This window comes from Vipera ursinii (assembly GCF_947247035.1).
Source record: "Vipera ursinii genome assembly, chromosome: 2".
NCBI lineage: Eukaryota > Metazoa > Chordata > Lepidosauria > Squamata > Viperidae > Vipera > Vipera ursinii.
Window position 1 is genome coordinate 2533170 of NC_139513.1, and position 24268 is coordinate 2557437.

General features: G+C 44.7%; 1 protein-coding gene across 2 annotated transcripts; it reads left to right on the forward strand.

Moving 5' to 3' along the window:
- Positions 1–4767: 4767 nt before the first annotated feature.
- LOC310634122 (uncharacterized protein) lies at positions 4768–20359 on the forward strand. 2 transcript variants are annotated; one of them, XM_083352192.1, is made up of 5 exons: positions 4768–5577; positions 6501–6615; positions 6723–6790; positions 9660–9789; positions 17311–20359. In XM_083352192.1, the coding sequence occupies exons 1-5, from the start codon at positions 5170–5172 to the stop codon at positions 19095–19097; spliced, it is 2508 nt and encodes an 835-aa protein (XP_083208318.1). In that variant the 5' UTR covers positions 4768–5169; the 3' UTR covers positions 19098–20359. The 2 variants fall into 2 exon arrangements, with proteins under 2 accessions (XP_083208318.1, XP_083208319.1); XM_083352193.1 differs by having other exon boundaries at positions 17314–20359.
- Positions 20360–24268: the final 3909 nt, after the last annotated feature.

Sequence of the window (24268 nt, forward strand, 5' to 3'; positions counted from 1 at the left end):
GGGAGGGAAATGCCTTTTCCCGCCAAGCGTGCGCTGCTTCTCCCCTAGCGAACTTCAGCTCTTTTGGAGAAGCAGGATCCCACCTTCGTCGCCAGTGTTGTGTAGTGAGTTCTTTGCACAGGAAAGGAGACGAGGCAAGTGAGTTCAACAAAGCTCATGGTTTATTGCTTGCAGGATCTGAACTGAGGAATAGGCTGCAGCCTGCAGCAATTTATAGCCTGGCCCCTTATTGCCACACTGCATTCTTCCACCACCTGCATTTCTCAGGGGACAATTTTCTTGAACTTTATCCCTTTGAGAGCTTTTTAGGGATGAGAGGAAGTGACTGGCCCAAGTTTAATAATAATAATAATAATAATAATAATAATAATAATAATAATAATAATAATAATAATAATAATAATAATAATAGTTGGAAGGGACCTTGGAGGTCATCTAGTCCAACCCCCTGCTCAGGCAGGAAACCCTATACCATTTCGGAGAAATGGCCGTCCAGTCTCTTCTTAAAAACTTCCAGTGTTGGAGCATTCACAGTTTATGGAGGCAGGTTGTTCCACTGGTTAATTGTTCTAACTGTCAGGAAGTTTCTCCTAAGTTCTAGGTTGCTTCTTATCCTTGATTAGTTTCCAACTGTTGCTTCTTGTCTTGCATATTTTTGTAATATGGTGATCAAAACTGGCCAATTAACCAGTGGAACAACTTGCCTCCAGAAGTTGTGGGTGCTCCATCACTAGGGGGTTTTAAGAACAGACTGGACAGCCACTTGTCTGAAGTGGTATAGGGCAGTGGTGGCGAACCTATGGCACGCGTGCCAGAGGCGGCACTCAGAGCCCTCATGCACGCCATTGCCACCGCCAGCAGCGGGTCCATGAGGCCATCACTGCTGCCCGGAGCAGGAGCCCCACCCAGCACAAAGGAGGCGAAGCGGCCGACTAGCCAGCTCAAGTAGAGGTGGCAGAGCAGAGCTCACCAGCCATTGTCGATTGGTGGAGTGGAAGAAAAGGGAGGAGGAAGCATTTTACAAGCGTCCATGCACGCACTTGGCTGCAAGCACGCACGCACTGCAAATGGGGCGGGGCTAGTGCCTGCATGATACTCACTAGTCCTGCTCCATTCTTGCATGGTGCAATGCCTTGTATCTGCACCCCGCAGCGTGGTGGTGGCCATTGCGCCTTGCAGCACGGTGGCCCTTTTTTGCGCCCCCGGTTTTTGCATACCAGAGGTGGCAGTCAGAGGCACCTCCCTGCCCCACTGAGGACACCAGAATGCTGATGCAGCCTTGGCATTTTGTGATAAATTAGTGGGTTTGGGGTTGCAGTTTGGGCACTCAGTCTCTAAAAGGTTCGCCACTACTGGTATAGGGCATTGATGGTGAACCTTTTAGAGACCGAGTGCCCAAACTGCAACCCAAAACCCACTTATGTATCATCGGTGCTGGGTGGGAGTGGCCCATTGGGTGGGTGTGGCCCTTTGGGTGGGTGTGGCCCATTGGGTTGGCGTGCCCAATTGGGTCAGTGTGGCTGCAGTGGTAACGGCAGACTGGGTGGGACTAAAAAGTTCAATCAATTTCAACTTTGTGAGATTTTTTTTTCCCACAAGAAGTTCAAATTGATTGAACGATTTTTTTTTTTTTTGGAACACAGTAGTGGAGGCCTAAAGCAAAAAGGTTTTATAAAACCCAGCTAAGGTCTAGGACTGGAGCGACAGTGTGCATGCCCACCGAGAGGGCTCTACATGCCACCTGTGGCACATGTGCCATAGGTTCACCACCATGGCCACAAAATGTTGAGACTCTAGAAAGAGTGCAGAGAAGAGCAACAAAGATGATCAGGGGACTGGAGGCTAAACATATAAAGAACAGCAGCTGGAATTGGGTATGTCTAATTTAATAAAGAGAAGGACTAGGAGTGACATGATAGCAGCATTCCAATATCTGAGGAGTTGGAAGACCTTGGAGGTCTTTTACTACAGCCCCTTGCTCAAGCAGGAGAACTTATACTTTTTCAGACAAGTGATTGTCTAGTCTCTTTAAAATTCCAGTGTTGGAGCATCCACAATTTCTGAAGGCCAGGTGTTCCACTGGTTAAGTGTTCTCAGTGTCAGGAAGTTTCTCCTTAATTCCAGGTTGCTTCTCTGGTCAGTTTCCAGCCACTGTTTCTTGTCCTGCCCTCTGGTGCTTTGGTGAATAACATGACCCCCTTTTTTTGTGGCAGCCCCTCAAATACTGGAATACTGCTATTTCTCCTTTTCTTTAAACTAGCCAAACCCACGTCCAGCAGCCATTCTTCATATGTTTTAGTCTCTAGGCCTTTGATCATTTTAGTTGCTCTTCTCTGAACTTTTTCCAAGGTTTCAACATCTTTTTTGTAGTATGGTGACCAAAATTGGTTGCAGTATTCCACCTGTGGTCTTACGAGGGCTTTATAAAGTGGTACTACGCGTGATCTTGATACTATGCCTCTTTTTATACAACCCAGAATTTTATCAGCTTTTTTGGCTGCTGCTGTACACTGCTGGCTCATAGTCAAGTGATCGTCCACTAGGACTCCAAGGTCCCTCTCACACTTTCTGTTTTTCAGCCAGGTCTCGCCTAATCTGTACTTATATCTTTGATTTTTTTCCTGCCTAAATGAAAAATTTTGCTTTTCTCCACATTAAAACTCATTTTGTTCAGTAGGGCCCATTGTTCAAGTTTGTCAAAATCTTTTTGGATCCTGAACTTTTCTGGGGTGTTGGCTATTTCTGCAAGTTTGGTGTCATCTGCAGATTTGATGAGTTCCCCTTTTATTCCTCATCTAAGCCAAAGAATTGAGGCCTTTGAACTCTGGTGCTGGAGAAGACTCCTGCGACTCCCTTGGACTGCAAGGCGATCAAACCGGTCAGTCCTAGAGGAGTTCAACCCTGACTGCTCTTTAGAAGGCCAGATCCTGAAGCTAAAACAAAAACACTTTGGCCACCTAATGAGAAGGAAGGACTCACTGGAGAAGAGCCTAATGCTGGGAAAGGTTGAGGGCAAGAGAAGAAGGGGACGACAGAGAATGAGGTGGCTGGATGGAGTCACTGAAGCAGGAGGCGTGAGCTTAAATAGAGTCCAGAAGATGGTAGAGGACAGGAAGGCCTGGAGAAACATTGTCCATGGGGTCATGATGGGTCGGACACGTCTTCACAACTAACAACAACAACATTTACTGCCTTAAGGAGAAATATTCTGACAAGGGAGAACAAACAACCAATGGAACAGCCTGCCTGCAGAAGTTGTGGGAGCTTCATCACTGGAAGCTTTCAAGAAAAGACTGGGCTGTCAGAAATGGTGTCAGGTCTCCAGTTTGTGTGTGTTTGTGTGTGTGTTGGGGGGGGGTTGGACCAGATGATCTACAAGGTACCTTCCAACTCTGTTATTCTATGTCTTATTCCACGTTTCGTCCTTTTGTAACAGCCTCTATTTAAAAAAAGAAAAGAAAGGAGGGCAACAAGACGCTTTTGGAGAGGACACGACAGCCTCTCACGGAAAATGCAGCCTTTCTCCTCTCCTTACCTTGAACACCTGCGTTGCACAAGGCATCCACCAGGGGGCTCCCTCTGCCAAACGATGGGAACACAGCTGGCTTTCCGGAGGAGGAGCAGAGAAGGAAATGACATCACAGCCTCTCTAGGACGCTGCACTCTGTCTCCATCATCCTTGGCTGCAGGTAAAAAGAAAAAAAAGAGGGGGGGGCTGCGGGAATGTATTGCAGGGGAGACAGCCAGATGTGGCCCTAAGGGAGGAGAAGGGGGGGTCTCTCTTCCCATGCAAAGGGAGGCGGAGGGTCCTCGCCCTGGAGGAGGGAGGGACACATGCCAAGTCCTCATCCAAGTTCAGTCTTCTGAGTCCCAAGAGTGGGAGAGCCCAAATCCCATGCTCCCCAGCAGCCCCTTTCCATGCACCCAACAGGCCATGGGGGGGGGAGGGGGAAGCAGAGGACCAGACCAGCCTTGTTGCCCCCTCCTGGACGAAACTCAGGATTCCCAGGAAAGAGGTGGGGACTGGGGAAGTCCTTCCCACCTGCTTTTTTGGGAACAGCTGGAGGTTGGGGGGTGAAGGGGAGGAGAAGAAGGAAGATTTGCCTTGCAAATCTCAAGCAAGAGATAAGAAAAGCTTTGCAAGACAGAAGATGCCCCATATCTGTGCGGATTCGCACCAGATGCTGGATGAGGCTGAAAACAGCCAAATCCTTCACAATGAAACTATGTCTTGGGAGGGGGAGTGAAGCCGGACAGTATCTCCAGACCCTGTTTGGGGGTGAAGTTGGCTCCTCCCTTTGGCTGACCCTTTTGGGCTTCAGGGCATGTTGTGTGAACCTGCCTGCATGTAAGAGTCTGGCTTGGCTCTCCAAAAGTCAGTCTTGAACAAGGGGAATGGAGCATCCTAAGCCAGAGTTGTGTTCTTGCATTTCTTTTGAGGTGAACAGAGATATTCTGGTTGACTAATTTGTTTGGAATTTTCACATGTTGTGTGAACCCACTTGGAGATGAATGTAGGTTTAAGTTTTTAAAAAGCAAGACCTTCCTTGTGAAAAAAACCAGAAATAGAAAATGCTCCAAATACATTAATTTAGCATTCATAGAATAGAATAGAATAGAATAGAATAGAATAGAATAGAATAGAATAGAATAGAATAGAATAGAATAGAATAGAATAGAACAATAATAAAGTTGGAAGGGATTTTGGGGGTCATCTAGTCCAACCCCCTGCTCAGGCAGGAAACCGTATACCATTTCAGACAAATGGCTGTCCAGTCTCTTCTTAAAAACTTCCATTGTTGGAGCATTCACAACTTCTGGAGGCAGGTTGTTCCACTGGTTAATTGTTCTAACTGTGAGGAAATTTCTCCTTAGTTCTACGTTGTTTCTCTCCTGGATTAGTTTAGGATTAGATTAGAAGAACTCCAATGTCCCTTCCAACTCTAATATTCGATTTTGTTCTTAATTTATTTTATTTTCTATCTTAGAGACATTTGTACTCATCATATAATTTTATAGATAAAATGATCTCTTGGCTAAAGAAGGCTGAACGTCTAACTATCACCACAGCTGCAGCAAGAGAAACAGTCCTTTGAATGAAAAGTTGCTTGGAGATTCACATAAGAGTCCTTGGACCCATTTGGAGTTGCGTTACAGGACAGAGAAAGAATGGAGACCCAACCTTTAGCAAGTGAGGGAACTGGAAAAGGCCTTTCAGCTGTTCAGCCTCGGCGCTGTGAGGAGACCTGGGCAGGAAGTGGGCAGAAGATGCTGGAAGAAGACACCATCATCCATTCCAAAGTTCAGTCCTGGAACTTCAGGAGCGTCCAATATCAGGCTTCTGAGGATCCCCGAGGACTTTGCAGCCGACTCCATGACTTTTGTAATCGATGGTTCAAAGCAGAAAAGCACACCAAAGCCCAGATGCTGGACCTGGTTGTTCTGGAGCAGTTTCTGGCCCTTCTGCCCGTTAAGATGGAGAACTGGGTGCGAGAGTGTGGAGCAGAGACCAGCTCCCAGGCAGTGGCCCTGGTGGAAGGCCTCCTCTTGAGCCAGGCAGGGGAGCAGAAGGAGCAGGTGAGAGACCTTCACTTTGGGAGCCCAGAAGGGGATGACTGGAATAAAGAATGTGGTTGAATTCTTCACCCCTCCCTTCCAGAGTCCCAAAGGTGCTTTTTTCACGAGGCAACTGGATTTTCTTGTTTTTCATTGAAGATGTTTCTCCTCTTATCCAAGAAGCTCTTTCAGCTCTAATGGGTGGGGAATGGAAGGATTTATACTCCTTGCAGAAATCTGGACATTTGCATTCTTTTAGAGAGTCATTCAGGCCACTTGGAAGTTTATCTGTGTTCTCAGGGTCACCTGAGTGGGGCATATGGTTGTGGAGCCTTCTTGGATCTGCTGAAAGGACTGTGTTGTAGAGTGGAGATAGATGATGTTGAATAGCCCTCTCTCAATAGAGGGGGAGGGATACGACATCATTTATTTCCCATCTACAACACAGTCCTTTCAGCAGTTCCAAGAAGGTTCTACACCCATTTGCACTACTCAGCTGGCCCTGAGACACAGATAAACTTCCAAGTGTCCTCAGCATTTCTAAAACAATGAAAATGACCAGCTGCCTGCAAGGAATATAAATCCTTCCATTGTGAACCATCCACTCACAGCTGAAGACATTTCTTGGATGAGAAGCAAAATGTCTTCAAAGAGAAAAAATAGAAAGTCTAGTTGCCTCTTGAAAAAGCATCTTTGGAACAACCATGACCTGAATGACTGAGAATCTCCATAGACATCTCCCTACCAGGTTTCTGGAATTCATAATATGTGAAGATGTTTCACTAATTCTTGTAGGATATTGTTTCATTACCTGTTATAAAAAATGATGACAGACATTCCTTTCTTATTTTCCAGCCTCACTGGTGAACATTGGAGACTTTCAAGAATCCACTTTGTGTTGTGATGTCCACTAATTCTTCTTTTCTCCTGTCTCCTATTTCAAGTCTTTCACAAACGACATCAGAGATTCTGAGAGAAAAAGGAATCCATCAAATTCTCCTCAGGAGTTGTTTTTGAGGAGCATTTATCTGGAAGATCCAAGCCTGGACTCCTTGGGAGGTAATCAGAGGTCCTCAATTCTCCAGAAAGTCCCAAACTCCTCTTCTGTAAAATGTCTCTTCCTATGTTATTAATTATGCTTTTTAAAATTCTGTTTTTCCTCACAGGGAAGACTACAGTGGAGTTGTCTGCTGTGTGTGGTGCAGCTGAGACAGTAGCTGAACCTGCAACTCCAGTAAGAGAAGCAAATTCACTAATATAATAGAATAACAGAGTTGGAAGGGACCTTCTTCGTCTATGTCAGGGGTAGGGAACCTTGGCACTTTTATGACTTCTGGACTTCAATTCCCAGAATTCCTGAGTCTGCTTGGCTGGCTCAGGAATTCTGGTTATTGAAGTCCACAAGTTATAAAAGAACCAAGGTTCCGTACCCGTGGTCTAGGCCAACCCCCGCCCAAGCAGGAGACCCTATACAATTTCTGACAGATGGCAGTCCAGTCTCTTCTTCAAAGCCTCCAGTGATAAAGCTCCCACAACTTCTAAAGGCAAACTGTTCCATTGATTGATTGTTCTCACTGTCAGAAAAATTTCCTTCTTTCTAGGTTGAATCTCTCCTTGATCAGTTTCCATCTGTTATTCCTTGTCTGGCCTTCAGGTGTGTTGGAGAATAGGTTGATAACCTCCTCTCTGTGACAGCCCCTCAAATATTGGAACACTGCTGTCATGTCGCCTCTGGTCCTTCTCTTCTCTAGAGTAGCCATGCCCAGTTCCTGTAACCGTTCTTCATATGTTTGAGCCTCCAGTCCCCTAATCATCTTTGTTGCTCTTCTCTGCACTCTCTCCAGAGTCTCTATGTCTTTTTTATACTATGGTGACCAAAACTGGATGCAGTATTCTAGGTGTGGTTTTACTAAAGGCTTACTTATTAGCTTCAAATTCTCCCTTTCCTTCAGGAAGTCACAATGGTATACAGAGCACTCTTTCCTTCCATTCTCGAAGAAAAATGCAGAGAAGAGCAACAAAGATGATCAGAGGTTTGGAGGCTAAACTGTACAATGGATGGTTGTGGAAACTAGATATGTCTAGTCTAGCAAAGAAAAAGATTGGGGTGACATGACAGCAGTTTCCCAATACTTGAGGGGCAGTCACAGCGAAGAGGGCATCAAGCCGTTCTCTAAAGCAACTGAGAGCAAGACCCAAAGTAGCAAATGGAAGATTATCAAGGAGAGAAGCAACCTAGAACTAAGGAGGAATTTCCTGACGGTGAGAACAATTAATCATTGGAACGGCTTGCCTCCAGAAGCTGTGGATGCTCCATCAGTGGAGGTTTTCAAGAAGAGATTAAACAAATATTTCTCCAGAATGGTATAGGGCCTCCTGCTTGATCAGAGGGTTGGAATAGAGGACCTCCAAGGCTCCTTCCATCTCTGATACTCTATGATTCTATAATTCTTTCTTCTTCTGGCTTGGATATTTTTGTAGTCCTGAGCAACATGTTATGGGGAATAGAAGATTCAAGTTGCTCTCAGTCACCTTAGCTCCCTCTGAGGTCTATTGTTTGGATACAGTGGATTGTAAAATCTACCTTGAGATTTATATTAAGAAAACTTTTTTTTAAGACCAGTACTTAACTCCCCCTTTTTCTGGATACTTTTCCTACTATTAGTTTACACACGCTAACTTCTTAAAGAGTCCTTCAAGAGATGGGAATATCACATGGGCAGCAAGTGCTAAACTGCACCTGTTCGTTTTGTAATTTTTTGACTTGGAATTGTGCAAGATTGTTCAAAAATACATAAATACTCAAAAAGCGCAATACCATTTTTAGAAAGCCTTGTCTACAACCAGTGAAAAGATTAAAAGATAAGGCAGAAGATTACAATCCAGTGAAGATAGCCAAATAGAAAAATCTCTTAAGTAAAAATTGTCATGCATGTAATCAAAGAACTTTTGGCTTGCAAAATAATTTCTAATCCTCTGATTTGTGTCGGGATTTGGAGACCAAACTATCCTGCTTTGTAAAATCTTCAATCCCAAGAATTTTTCTCTGCTTTCTCATCCCCACTTCAGCCAATGACTCAGATAGAGATATATGGATGGATGGATGGATGGATAGATAGATAGATAGATAGATAGATAGATAGATAGATAGATAGATTGATAGATGATAGTTATATGATAGATGATAGAGATGATAGATAGGTGGATAGGTAGATGATAGATAGATGATAGAGAAATCATAGAGCATGATAGATATAGATAGATGGTATACATATACATACATACATACATATATTGTCATATCTCTTCTCTCCTCTCTCTCTCTCTCTCTCTCTCTCTCTCTATATATATATATATATATATATATATATATGTGTGTGTGTGTGTGTGTGTGTGTGTGTGTGTGTGTGTGTGTGTGGATCTTTGGTCATTCGGGTTTTTCCCCACGTAGAATTGAAGGTGTAAAAGCAACGTTTCGACGTCATCCTCAGACTCGGGAGCGTTGTTCTTGTCTTTTAACTGCTAGAATATGTTCATGTATCCTGGTTTTTAGTCTTAAATACAATCACGAGCGAGCTTGTCACGAACAGGCCACACCCACATTCCACAATTTGAATGTTATAACTGCCATACAAGTGTATGACTCCCTTATCATTCAGCCCTTGCTCTGATGATGTCAACAGCTTGTTGACGAAACCTCAGCAATAAAGAAGAATTTACTCTTATATCCCGGAGTTCATCATTTTTATTTTTACTAACTTCAAATAGATAGATATAGATATATAAAGTGAGGGAGGGAGTGTGTGTTTGTGTGTGTGTGTGTGTGAGAGAGAGAGAGAGAGAGAGAGTGGATCCATAAGGAAACTATGATTACTTTCACTGAATGGCACTGAATGTCTTGCCACGTCAATCATTGATTAAGCTTGCCTGAACTATTTCTTCACTCAGAGGCTTTTGATCTGTTTTTTTCACCTAAACCTTGGAATCCTACCAAGCACAGCCATTCAACTTAGTGCATATCTTTGCTTTGGGAATTTGTACGTAATGGGATAGACCTTACAAATCGTCCTTGACCTTTTTCTGTTCTTTGTTTCCCTCTTCAGGAGGGTCTTGTGTCCTTCGAGGAGGTGGCCTTGTATTTCTCCAAGGAGGAGTGGTCTCAGCTGGATTCTGACCAAAAAGCACTCTATTGGGAAGTCATGCTGGAAAATTATAGGAATGTGGCCTCTCTGGGTAAGCAACTTTACTACTCGCCCGTCAGAGAGTTTAGTAATTAAATGCCATCTGCTGTTTCTTATTAAAAGGTCTCCAAAGAGATGTCATCTCTTGGGAAGAAGCAGGAAGAGATCTAGCCTTTTTCTATTCCAAGGAAGTTATCTATCTATCTATCTCCATCTATCCATCCATCCATCTATTTATCTTTCATGTTTCTAGGCCATCCGTCTCCCTCAGCATTATTTAAGCCACCCAGAGTCACCCTATTGGGAAGGTGGGGTGACGCATATACATTTAATAAATTAATAAACTACTACCCCTTTATGGATTACTGGCTTATTGCGGCAAAGGGGCTTTGTAACTCAATGAAGCTATGAGCTATGCCATGCAGGGCCACCCAAGACAGACAGGTTATAGCAGAGAGTTCCCACTCCAGTATCTCTGCCATGAAAACCCCATGGACAGTACCAAAAGGCAAAAAGATATGACGCTGGAAAATGAGCCCCTCAGGTCAGAAGGTGTCCAATATGCTACTGGGGAAGAGCAGAGAGCTAGTGCTAGTAGTGCCAGAAAGAATGAAGCGACTGGGCCAAAGCTAAAAAGACACTCAGCTGTGGATGTATCTGGTGGTGAAAGGAAAGTCCGATGCTGTAAAGATCTATTCTCCATAGGAACCTGGAATGTAAGATCCATGAATCAAGGCAAGCTGGATGCGGTCAAACAAGAGACGACAAGACTGAACATCGACATCTTAGGAATAAGAAAACTAAAATGGACAGGAACGGGTAAATTTAATTCTGAGGATCATCAGGTATACTACTGCGGACAAGAATTCATCAGAAGAAATGGAGTAGCCTTCATAGTCAATAAAAGGGTAGAAAAAGCAATACTGGGATACAATCCCCAAAATGACAGAATGATCTCAGTGCGAATCCAAGGCAAATCATTCAATATGTGCAGCCAAAGATGGAGAAGCTCTATACAGTCAGTAAAAACAAGACCAGGAGCTGACTGTGGCTCAGATCATGAGCTTGTCGTTGCAAAATTTAGACTTAAATTGAAGAAAGTAAGGAAAAGCACTAGTCCAAACAGATATGAACTAAATCATATCCCTGATGAATACACAGTAGAGGGGACAAATATATTTAAGAAATTAGATCTGATAGACAGGGTGCCTGAAGAATTATGGATGGAGGTTCACAACATTGTACAAGAGGTAGCAACTAAAACCATCCCAAAGAAAAAGAAATATAAGAAAGTAAAATGGCTGTCTGAGGAAGCTTTGCAAATAGCCGGCGAGGAGGAGACCCGGGTGGGGAACTCCTACGCCGGTTAAGATTTGCTGCCTTCGAGGGACTTGAGACGGTTTTGGTTGTCTACCAGGTTCGTGGCTGGGGGGCAGTGTGCTGGCTAGCATTGGCCTCCCAACCGCGCGCTGGAGTTGTGGTTCCATGGCCCTCCCCTTCGTGGTGGGGTCTTTTCGCCTGTATGGAGAAGGACTTTGTTTGCAGCCAGGACATCTCTCCAACCGTGTCATCAAATGGCCTTTGTGCCTGTTGGACATATTTTTGCTGCTTAGTGCATCCTGTCTCTTGTGACCCCAAGGACCTGGGGTGATGAGTCGCTGTGAGAGGGCGGCTTAGATTTACCATCTACTACTCTCTTCGGAGGTGAGAGATCTGCGAGGGTATGCTTTTCCCCCTGGGCTTGGACTCCATTCCGCTTCCCAGATCAGGCCTGTGGCCGTGGTGAGAGGATGGTTTCTGACCTGTTTTGGAGGTATCCAGCTCAAGTGAGAGTGGAGCTGGACTGGTGGTGTTGGACTTCAATGTTCCTTCTGATTTATTCCATCTTTATTTACCATCTGACTGCCTTTTGCTGGACCCACATGAATAATCTATGGCTCGCCTACACTATACATGCACAGACTTGTGCACCCTCAGGGGTGCCCCCCCCTTCCTGGGTGCGACCTGCTTTTCTTTCTACTTCTCCTCTTGATGACGGGTCCAATTGTTGGGACCCTGAGGGATGGTTGGGCATGGACAGGGGTCTCTGGTTTAAATCTAGGAAGAGGCCTCTGGTTTGTTTTTTATCAAAATTATTTTAAGGGGTTAGGGAGGGTGATTGGATTGTGGTTTGGGTTGGAATTTGGGGGGCTTCCACCAACCGATGTTCAATCCAGGCTCGGGACAGGTCACGGTGGGGTGGGGCTTGGGTTGGGCGCCTCCGGGTCTCCGGAGCGGGGGGTGGGGTTGTGGATCCCAACAATGATTGGGAATGGCAGCAGGTGGCCGTACGGAGGGCCGTATCAACATTGGGGAGCGCACCCCCGCTGTCTTTAAGCGGTGGTGCGCTCCGACCCTCCGGATTTGACCCATGTTTCCAGGAGCAGGGGTGAGCACGCCCCTGAGCTCAGACTGGTGTATTTTAATGCCAGGTCCGTAGTTACCAAGGCTCCTCTCATTCGAGATTAGGGCGTGGAGGAGCGTGCAGACCTGGCTTGCATTACGGAGACCTGGTTGGGCCCAGAGGGAGGTGTCCCTCTGACCGAACTTTGCCCACCAGGTTTCCGTGTGCTTCACAGGCCCCAGGCCCAGCGTAGGGGCGGGGGTGTGGCAGTAGTTGTGAGGGAGACCTTATGTCTGCGGGAGGCCACCGTTGTCCAGATACTCGGGTGTGAGTCACTCCTCCTGAGATGCGGTCCTGGGGTTCAGTTGGGTCTGTTACTGGCGTACCTCTTGCCCAGCTGCGTAGCAGCAGCCCTGCCCGAGCTCCTCGACATCCTCTCGGGGTTGGCGGTTGAGTTCCCCAGACTTATGGTTCTGGGGGACTTTAACCTGCCATCCCTGGGGACCTCGTCAGAGCTGGCTCGGGATTTCATGCCCTCCATGACGGCCATGGACCTGACTCAAGTAATTCAGGGCCCGACTCATGAGGGGGGTCACACTCGACCTTGTCTTATTATCTGGTCGGTGGCTAGATGATCTGGAAGGGGGATTTCCAGCTATTATACCCCTGTCATGGACCAATCATCATCTCCTGGGGCTGGCCTTCCGCTCTGCCACCCCCACCCCCCGTCGCTGGGCTGCGGAACTGACCAGGTGGTTCCACCCCAGGCGCCTAATGGACCCTGAACGGTTCCACGTGGTGCTTGGGTCTGTGCCTGCCGCCTTCGCTCACAGCCCGGTCGATGCCTTGGTGGAGGCCTGGGAAAGGGCAGCCACGGAGGCACTCGACCGCATTGTGCCCATGCGGCCCCTGACCCGGCGCAGATCCCGGTGGGCTCCATGGTTTTCCGCAGAGCTCCGGGAGATGAAGCGTCGGAGACGGGGCCTAGAGAGCTGTTGGAGGTCCAGCCAGTCTGAATCTGACCGATTGCGGCTAAGAACCTCTACGAGGTCTTATCTCGCGGTGATAGAGGCAGCGAAGTCTAACCACTTCGCTGCCCACATCGCATCCGCAGATAATCACCCGGCTGCCCTGTTTAGGGTGATTTGCTTCCTCCTTAACCAGGAGGTGAGGGAGGAGCCCTTGCAGGGTTGTGCCAAGGAGTTTAGTCAGCATCTGCAACCCCATGACACGAAATATTTTGTCTATTTCCAGTATAAAATCTTCAGCTCGCCAACCCAAAATAGGCACCACAGCTTTTGCCAATATCTCTTCCAGGTTTTCTTGTGGATTTTCTTTCAGACCTCTGATCCTCAAGGCAAACTCCATGTCTATATTGTATCATCACCACCTCATCATCAATTTTATCCATTTTATTCTCAGCTTCACTGATTTTAGCTTCCAATATCAAATTATTTTGATTAACGTCTTCCACACGTTCATCCAGATTCTCAATACAAACTGTCAGTCCCTGAAATGCCAGCAAAATATCCTCTCGTATTTCCTTATTTTTCTCATTAATGAGCTCATATATTTGCTCAGATTGAAGTTTTAAACCATCTTGTAAGTCTTTTAATGTCAATGTGGGTATAGGTGTAGATGCTGCCGGGGGTGGCATCAATGTTTGAAGTCCAGATTGTTGAACTGGTGAAGCCCCCGCACTTTTAGAAGAAGGAAATCTAGGTGGTTTGGAAGCCATTTTAACACCCAATTAACTTTCGTTTCTCACTTTCACTTTTCTGCCCAAATTGCAACTTTGTTGCTTCACTGTTAAATATCCAAGTCTTTTAAATCACTTTTGAGCCAACTTCAAATGTTTTTAACAGTCTTTTACAACTTTAAAAATCCACTTTATATCTTCCTCCTTCTTTAATTATATTTTCCTTATTCTTTGTTCTTCCCACTTTCTCTAAAGATTTATTCCAGCGCCATCTTCCTCCCCTTCTTTTAAGTTAAACCGGAGTTAAAGATCATATACTTGCTGTTTCAATATTCTCCTGCTAAGCTCTGCCTGCATCCAAGTAATCCAAAGTACAATATTGGGAGCAGGGATGGTTGCAGCATCCTGTTCTGTTTCAAAGCCTTGAAACAGAGGAGTCCCCGAGTCCGGAGCTAATTCAGGCTCCGAGGGAGCTCTCACCCTTTGACCCCCAGAGTGATAATTCTGGGGGCCTAGGGGAGCTCTACCTGTACCTGAATGCTCACCCCCCCTTCTCCCGAGGGGGGGGGATTTCCAAACCGTGAAACAGCTGATTGTTGCTGCAACGGGGCTGACAGTCAGAAATGACTGCCTTCGAAGGAGCCTTGCCACCCGGAAGTCAGTGCATAAAAATACTGAATATCTATCAATGGCGCTCTGCTTAGATGGATCCTGTGCCAATTCACAACTTGTGATTTTTTTTTCTCATTTCTATTTAAACATTTTTTTATTTTATTTATCAAATTTGTATAGCCACTTATCTCAGCAAAAGCAACTCTAGATGATGCACAGCAAAAATCTCCAGGCTTAAAAACAACAGATACCAAAAAAAAAAAAGCCAGGAAAAAGAGTGCATAAAAATGGCCACCTCAACAGGGGGGCCTTCTAAGCATAATCATGGCTTTCCTGGGAGCCCCAGACATGATGACCTAACCTGGGCTTTTCTTGAGGGCTTTCTAGATTATCAAAAGGTGACTTATGATCCCAACATTTCTCTTACTAACCAAGAGGGTTGTTAAATGACCTTTGACTCATTTTATGATTTTTCTTCCCACAGTTGTTAAGGGAATCATTTATCAACATCCAGCTCAAAGATCCAAATAAAAATCCAGATTAATTCCGTTTCCAAAAATCTTACAGTTATATTGAATAAGTACGTATAGTCAAGGCTATGGTCTTCCCAGTAGCAATGTATGGCAGTGAAAGTTGGACCATAAGAAAGGCTGAGCGCCAAAGAATTGAGGCCTTTGAACTATGGTGCTGGAGAAGACTCCTGCGAGTCCCTTTGACTGCAAGGCGATCAAACCGGTCAGTTCTAGAGGAGATCAATCCTGACTGCTCTTTAGAAGGCCAGATCCTGAAGCTAAAACTCAAATACTTTGGCCACCTAATGAGAAGGAAGGACTCACTGGAGAAGAACCTAATGCTGGGAAAGATCGAGGGCAATAGAAGAAGGGGACGACAGAGAATGAGGTGGCTGGATGGAGTCACTGAAGCAGGAGGCGTGAGCTTAAATGGACTCCAGAAGATGGTAGAGGACAGGAAGGCCTGGAGGAATGTTGTCCATAGGGTCGCGATGGGTCGGACACGACTTCGCAGCTAACAACAACAACAATGTTGAAGCAAAAGTAACTCTGAGATTCCCAGACACCAGTTCATAGAATTAAACAATAATCTCTCCAGCCAAACCCTCTCCCTTTCTCTCCTTCTCCCTCCCTCTCTCTCCCTCTCTCTCTCTCTCTGCAACCATGTGATTTTGGGATGAGAAAACTGAAGAGTAAATGGGAAATATTTGGGACAGAAAGAAAATGGGCAAGTTTCAAATTGGATTTATTTCTTGTGGGTTTCTGCTGGTTATTGACCACTCTCCCCCCCCCACTTTCCAATAAATGTTAGGTTTTCTCCTAAAACCTCCCTGAATGGTTCCTCTGATGTTTCCTTAACTGCTCTTTATTTGAATGGTTTTTCTATCTGTAATGATGGCATTTGGAAGTCCTAATAGTGTTACAGGGATTTGGCTATTAGAGAATTGGGCCTTCTGATTGCACAGGTTCTCAAGTAATGGGACCTTCCACTCCAGGGGTTCTTCCCACCCGCCCACCCACCCCCAACTTTCTCCAAGGCTTCCCTTTGTAGGTTCTGCCCGGAAAATGCAGAGGCATCTAACGATGAATGAACATACCCCATCTGAGTACTATTTCTTTTAGTGCAGGGCTCCCTCCTTGAGATGAGTTCCCAGGTTCAAATCCACCAGAATGTTCAAATTGAAATTAAACCAATGCGCACATGCAAATGGGGCCACGTGGACAAAAACCACTCACAGCAATGTGATGCTCGCGATGATCTAACCACTCATGCTACACGGTGATGCTAAGGCCCACGTGACGCTCACCGTGATGCTAGCACCTGCATGATGCTCGTGCAACACTAGCGCCCCAGCAATGCTCATGGCAACACTAACATTAGTGGGAGGGAGGGTGCGCGTACACACACACATGCAGACTGGCAAGCCACTCAGGTGGCCCGATGGCCAACAGATATGGCCCGGTAGTGGTCTGTGGCCCAATGGTTGGGGACCCCTGGTCTACATGATTGTAATAACTGAGAATATTTGCACCTCATGGTTGAAATGAAGGATCCTTGGTGCTTTCTGAGCTTGGTTGTTTTCTTACAGATGTTTCATTACTAGCACTGATGATGTTATCTAGTTTGGGTAATGAAACATCTTCAAGAAAACATGGAGGACAAGAGAGACCCCAACATCAGGTCTTATATCAACCCAATTGTAAAGAGCTGCCTCAGATAAGCCACCCAATAAAGCAGAACTCTTGAAACAGGCATTCTCTCAAAAGGAACTTTTATTAGGGGCTAGTGATAGCAGGGAAAACAAGACGAGGTCTGAGGAAAAACCCGTGGAAGCGAAGTAATAAAAGCATTATTCAATACTCCTCCCCCCAGAGTCCAGTGTTCATTTGAATTCCAGCCAACCCACAGGTGGAATAGTGTTTTAACTAGCTTCTTTGACACATTCTTTCAAGGTCTCTTTCACTTTAATTTGCTTCTGGCTCCAAGCGCAACCATCTCTTAGATAAGGGTGATACATTCCATCCCCTGGGGGAAGGGCACCATACCAGGACAGTGCAAAGTATCCCCAAGTCATCCCCCCTCCCAACAGAATGGCAGGCCACAAAGAAAAGTTACAGATTCAAGAATAGGCATAAGGAAACAATAATATTATTTGTGGACCTGACACCGATACCAGGCATCACCCCATGTTTTGAACATATCCTGATAGACACAGGCAGAAGAATCACACAAAGAGCTAAAAGGAAGGAGATTTGAGAGGGTTGGGGCATAATTAATGTTCAAATAAGAGATGCAACAAGGAGGGGGCTTGATCCTGTTTGCATCTCACTTTATGTTAACTTTTCTTCTTTTTTTCCTGCTCCAAGCAGGTGATGAATGGGAGAAGATGGATTCTGGCCAAGAATCGGCAGCAGCATTTCAAAAAGGCAGAATGAAACACGCAGAGGCATTTTTTGGAAAGCAAAGTTCTGAGGAAAAACAATTAAAGGGGGAGCTAGAGAAATGCTCTACTTTACCACATGTAGCTGTCATTGACTTCTCCAGCAAAGATGATCAGCCAGAAAAAGAGGCTTGGCCGGAGTGTGTAAAAATACCTGCAGACGAATCAGGATTATGCGAGTGTTGCAGAAGCCACATGATAGAGAAACCAAATGAACACGAAAAACATTTCCGAAGGACCTTCTCGGTTACTTTGCCACAGAGAATACATGGAGAGAAAGCATTTAAATGCCTGGATTGTGGAAAAACCTTCAGAGACTCAAATTATTTTACTTCCCATAAAAGGATACACACAGGAGAAAACCCGTACAAATGCAGGGTATGCGGAAAGAGCTTCAGTTTTCCACAAAGCCTCACTTCCCATTTTAGGAGTCACACAGGCGAGAAACCATATGAATGTCCCAAGTGTGGAAAGACCTTCAGTCAAAAATATCAGTATACTGTACATAACCGAAACCACACTGGACAGAAACCATATAAATGTAGGGAGTGTGGAAAACACTTGACTAATTCAAGTTCCCTCACTTACCATAACAGAATCCACACCGGAGAAAAACCATATGAATGCAAGGAATGCGGAAAGAGCTTCCGTATTGCAAATAAGCTTACTTCTCATGCAAGGATTCATTTAGGGGAGAAACTATATAAATGCCAGGAGTGTGAAAAATGCTTCATTAGTTCAAGTACCCTTGCTAATCATAAAAGAATCCACACTGGAGAAAAACCATATAAATGCCAGGAGTGTGGAAAATGCTTCACTAGTTTAAGTTCCCTCAGTAATCATAAAAGAATCCACACTGGGGAAAAACCATATAAATGCCAGGAGTGTGGAAAATGCTTCACTCAGTTAAGTTCCCTCACTATCCATAAAAGAATCCACAGAGGGGAAAAACCATATGAATGCAAGGAATGCGGAAAGAGCTTCCATACTGCAAATAAACTTGCCTGTCATGCAAGGATTCATTTAGGGGAGAAAACATATAAATGCCAGGAGTGTGGAAAATGCTTCACTCGTTCAAGTTCCCTCACTATCCATAAAAGAATCCACACTGAGAGAAAACCATATGAATTCAAGGAATGCGGAAAGAGCTTCTTTATTGGAAATGAGCTTACCTCTCATGCAAGGATTCATGTAAAGGAAAAACCATATGAATGCCAGGAGTGTGGAAAATGCTTCACTAGTTCAAGTTCCCTTGTTGTCCATAAAAGAATCCACACTGGGGAAAAACCATATGAATGCCAGGAGTGTGGAAAATGCTTCAATAGTTCAAGTTCCCTTGCTTTCCATAAAAGAATCCACACTGGGGAAAAACCATATAAATGCCAGGAGTGTGGAAAATGCTTCACTCAGTCATGTTCCCTCACTATCCATAAAAGAATCCACACTGGGGAAAAACCATATGAATGCAAGGAATGCGGAAAGAGCTTCCATACTGCAAATAGCCTTACATGTCATGCAAGGATTCATTTAGGGGAGAAACCATATAAATGCCAGGAGTGTGGAAAATGCTTCACTCATTTAAGTTCCCTTGCTGTCCATAAAAGAATCCACACTGGGGAGAAACCATATAAATGCCAGGAGTGTGGAAAATGCTTCACTAATTCAAGTCCCCTCGCTATCCATAAAAAAATCCACACGAGAAAAACCATATAAATGTGTGGAGTGTGAAAAATGCTTCACTGAATCAGGTTCCCTGACTTACCACAAAAGGAACCATCCTGGGGAAAAAACATATAAATGCCCAGAGTGTGGAAACGGCTTCAGAATTTCAAGTTATCTTACTGCTCACAAAATGATCCATACCAGGGAGAAACCCTACAAATGCATGAATTGTGCAAAAATCTTCAGACTAAAACATGATTATATTGTACATAACAGAATCCACACTGGGAAGAAACCGTATAAATGCTCAGAGTGTGGAAAAGGCTTCACAGTTTCAAGTTCTCTTACTGCTCACAAAATGACCCATACCGGGAAGAAACCCTACAAATGCTAGAACTGGGCAAAAAGCTTCCGACAAAAATATCAATATATTGTACATAACAGAATCCACACTGGGGAGAAACCGTATAAATGCTCGGAATGTGGAAGATGTTTTACTACATCAAGTTCCCTCACTTCCCATAAATGGAACCACACTGGGGAAAAATTTATAGTCCCTTTATGAGCACAGAAAAGAACTGTATAAACAAATTGTCAATAATTTTGGATGCTTTTGCTATATATTACTGTGGATGAATGAAAAGTTAGGGAATGAAGGGAAGATAAGGAACGAATCTGAAGAGGGTGGAGAAAAATAACTACAATTGGTTTTGTTGAATAATGTTGAGCATTTGTTCATGTACAGCCCTGAATATAAACTTTTTTGGAAGACCCACTTTGCACCCTTCACTTTTTGTATCTCTAAATTTATTGGCCACTAGAAGCACCTAACATAGTTACATAACAATGACTCTGACCTTTGACTCTGCTCTTTTTGCTCCTTAATTTACATCTCCATCATTGAATATTTATTACAAGGACTGTCAACACTTTCATTTCTGCAATAGTGGCAAATATCTGTAGCTTGGGTGTAGGATCAGGGTGAAGGTTTGTTCTCCGAGTTTGTGGGTTGGTTTCTGAACATTTCGTTACCAGGCTAGGTAACATCTTCAGCAAAGTTTAGGGGATGTCAGGGTTAAGTGTTTATAAGGGCTTCAGGTGTGGGTGTCAAGAGAGGGTCAAAGGAGAGCAACTAAGATGATCAAAGGCCTGGAGACAAACAGGAAGAATGGCTGCAGGACTTGGCTTTGGTTAGTCTAAAAAGAAACAGGAGTGACATGATAGCAGTGTTCCAGTATTTCAGAAGCTGTCACAAAGAAGAAGGGATCAAATTATTCTGCAAAGCACCAGAGGGCAGGGCAAGAAACAACAGTTGGAAACTGGTCAAAGAGAGAAGCAATCTTGAATTAAGGAGAAAGATCCTAATAGTGAGGACAACCAGTGGAACAGTTTCCCTTCAGAAATTGTGGGTGCTCCATCACTGGAGGCTTTTAAGAAGAGACTGGATAGTCACTTGTATGAGATGGTATAGGTTCCCCGGCTTGAGTGGGGGGCCTGGACTAGAAGACCTCTAAGATCCCCTTCAGATTCTATTCTGTTACATTACAGTCTATTCTGTTCTATTCTTGTGATGGGTCAGGTGTAAGTCATCATTGAGAGGCTTCTGATGGGTCTTGTGATGGGGAGCAATTCCATTAACATGCACATTGACCTACAACTAGCCTATGAACTCCCTCAGAATCCAAATCAACCACAAAGCCGACCAGAGAGAGCACCAGCCCTCAATCAACCCATGTAAGCCCCCCGGAAGTTAACCACCCAATAACCCTGACCTGATGTAACCTCCCCATTTCAAAGCCCATTACAAGACCCTCTCTTGATACTCCCACACATGAAGCCCTTATAACAAGGACACTTAACACTGACATCCTCTAAACTCTGCTGAAGATGTTTCCTAGCCTGGTAATGAAATGTTTGGAAACCAACCCACAAGTTCAGAGAACGACCTACACCTTCACCCTCACTTAAGGTTCTCTTTTATTTAGTCTTCTGGCTTCCTCAACTCTTGGGATGATAAAAAAAAACACCATGCCAAGTTTATGCCAAGGATGGGCAATCTCAGCTTTGCTGTCATGGTGCAATTTCTTGAAAATAAAGGTCTCTTTTGGTTTTCATTCTTTTAAGGACTAATCTCCAGAATTGTTTTTATATAAAGTTTCAGTCTCGTAGCTTTGTTCTTCCTTTTTTAAATGCACTTTTTACTCATGCAGCACAGGAAAGGAATCCGGACAATATTCCAGAGTTACAGTGTCCAAGATCAAAGGTTTTCTTCTTTAGATCCCCAGTAATTTTCCCCATCTGATGACCAAACTATGGTAGAATTGGTGGCTTGGGTTGAAATCCAGCCCCATAGATCTTTAGGAATTCCATCCAAAGCAGAGATTCTCTGATTTAGAAGGGAGTTTGAACCCCTTCTGGCTTTTGGCTGATTACTTGACTCAGCTGGCCATGGGTGCCAAGGGAAACCCTATCTTTAAAAAGACATAAGAACTCGAGCTGAATACCCCCTCCTATTTTTCCTACAACAAACGGCCTGTGAGTGGTTTACCAAAAGAGAATGACAGGCGAAAAGTCACCCAGCTGGCTTCCATGCCTAAGGGCAGAGTTTCCCAACCTTTTGGTATTGGCCTGGAGTGGGTATGAGGGGAGAAAGAAGGGATGGTTTTGTGGGAGGCGTTAGCCCGTGTACTCGTGCATGAATACCTGCAATGTTTGCAGAGATGCTTGTGTGTGGAGCCATGTATGCTCACGACACTTGCACTATTGGGGCTGTGAATACTCACGTGAGTGGGGCCACAAATGCCTGTGGCACTCACACAAATGCAGCCACAAACGCCCAGGATGACACTCACATGAGTGGGGCTGCAAATGCCCATGGCAAGGCTCATACAAGTAGGGCCACGAATACCCATGACACAGCAATCGTCACGCAACCGGGGCTGTGCGAGAGCAGGAAGATGCACACACCAACTAGCCCACGGGTCGGCAACCCGCGGTTGCGGAGCCGCATGCAGCTCTTTCAGCTGTCTCCTGCAGCTCCCAGTCCTCCGCCATGTGCAGTCCAAAAAAAAAAGTGGGACTAAAAAAGTTCAACCAATCAATTCAAACTTCTCATGGAAAAGAAAAACTTGTGAAGTTTGAATTGATTGAAGTTCTTTGGCTTGTGGGACTGCCCACAAACCACTTCTTCGGACTGCACATGGCGGCAGCGAAGGAAGAGACGGAAGGAGTGCTGGAAAGGTGAGTTCTGCTGTCTGGAAAGGGCCGTTAACTGTGATAGAATTCGCTTAAACAGACTCGCGCAAGGGTCTTAACAAGGAATCAAATCACTAATATGACAGCTTGGTTCCAGAACAGTCAGAAGACAGTTATTAATTTTTACTGCCTGCAATCTATTGTGTATGCATGTTATCTGCAAGCAAGAATTTAAAAAGACATTTATTAATTCTTACTGGCTGCGTGTGTGTTTTCTGCAAGCAACCTTAAGTCAAATAACAGCAGTTCTTACTGGCTGCATTGTGTGTGTTGTCTGCAAGCAAGAAGTCAAAGACAGCAATTAATTCTTACTGGCTGTAATGTTATCTGTAGTGTTATCTGCAAGCAAGCCCAGTGATTTCAAATGCCTAAAATCTAAATATGTGTGTGTTAACTTCTACAAAGACAGAGTTGTGTTTCTAGGATTTCTGTTACTGTGAACTGTTGTCTTTCTGGCTTCCTGAGGAGACCAGCCAAAAGAATGTTCCTAATTGCAAAGAGAGACTGTCTGCTTTTCACCCAAATTGACTGGGAAGATCAGAGATTTACTCTGTTGCAAACCCAATTTGTGTTCAGAGCTGAATTTTGCTAAAAGGGAGAGAAAAGATTGTCAGTTTGCTAAACTCCCTTTGTTCAACAGACCGCTGAAAGAAGCAATAAAAGGCCATAAAACAATTAGTTGACTTGGTAACCAAGCTCTTGCTTACTGCTCAGTGAAAAAGGCCCCCACCCTTGGAATGCAAGCCAATACAGCAGCCTGCAAGCTTGGATTTATGTTAAAGCAGGCAGCGACCTCTGGTGGCCAAACTAAAATGCTTAAACTGTCTGCAAATTTGAAACACATGTGAAAGCTTGTATATAGAGAGAAAGACTTTGATTCACACTTATGACAAGCCATGCAAGCATTTTTATATGGAAAAGCAAGCGATTTAGTTAACAATCCTAAAATATGTGTTTGAATCTCCAGAGGGGAGATTATTCAGCAAGCCTACAGTTAAGTTACCTGTGATTGAAGGTCTAAAAGGCAAAGCAATCCTAACCAGTTCCGCTAGCTCTAAACAAAGGAACAAGGAGCAAATTAAGCTTCATTAACGGCACAGTTTACAGCCTACAGTTGACACTCTTAATACGGACAAGCAGTTCCTTAAGAGTTCCAGACTGGCTTACAAACATGTGGTCCTAAGAAGAAACAATTTGGCTGACCTTGTATCCAAGTGAAGGCTAGGGCAATAACAGGCTTGTATTTGTTCATGCAGCACAGCACACTCCTCAGTGACCAATCTGCATATAACAGGCTTGCTTCCAAACAGTGCCCTCTAGTGGTCAAGGGGTAAACTTAGTTGAAATACTCACCTACACAAGCAGCACCCCGGTGGCTGCTCAGCAAATAAAAGGCTTGCCCCCAGGCACGTGTAGAGTGCCCCTAGTGGTCAAAGGGTGAACTTCCCTGAAGTCTCTAACCACGCAGAAGACACCCCCTGGTGGTGAAAGAGCAAAGTTCACCGAATTTAGTTATAAATACCTAGGAAGTTTTCTGTATCTGTCCTAGCCATGGCGGAGTGTCTCATTGATTCAGAAGAGCTGGTTCGATCAGACAGGTGCATCAACTGTGCTTCCTACAAACAGCACACAGAACCCAAGCCTGCAAAAGCCTACACCTCTTCAACGCCATAACACAGGTGCACCAACACTTCAAACTGCATCATCTCTTGCCAATGACAACGTAACTTCCAGCAACGAACAACGGTTGAATCGACAACCAGCACAAGCTTTAGAGACTACACCACAACTGAATGCTCCTGGAACATCATTTTATCCTGCTACACCTCACCCTTATTCACCAGAGAACTTTCACACCCAAGGGGTCCCACGAGTTTCTTTGGCATCAAGGAGTGAGGGGTCAGACCGTTCTGACCATGCCAGGTACATGATTCAACAAGAGCTTCTCAACTCTAGCCTCTCAAAGT

What these genes read in the sequence shown, in the direction of transcription:
- LOC310634122 (XM_083352192.1), top strand. Translation starts at nt 5,170, where the DNA reads ATGGAGACCCAACCTTTAGCAAGTGAGGGAACTGGAAAAGGCCTTTCA. An exon ending in CAGGGGAGCAGAAGGAGCAG is followed by an intron (nt 5,578 to 6,500) that starts GTGAGAGACCTT and finishes TCCTATTTCAAG; the next exon opens with TCTTTCACAAACGACATCAG. An exon ending in AAGCCTGGACTCCTTGGGAG is followed by an intron (nt 6,616 to 6,722) that starts GTAATCAGAGGT and finishes TTTTCCTCACAG; the next exon opens with GGAAGACTACAGTGGAGTTG.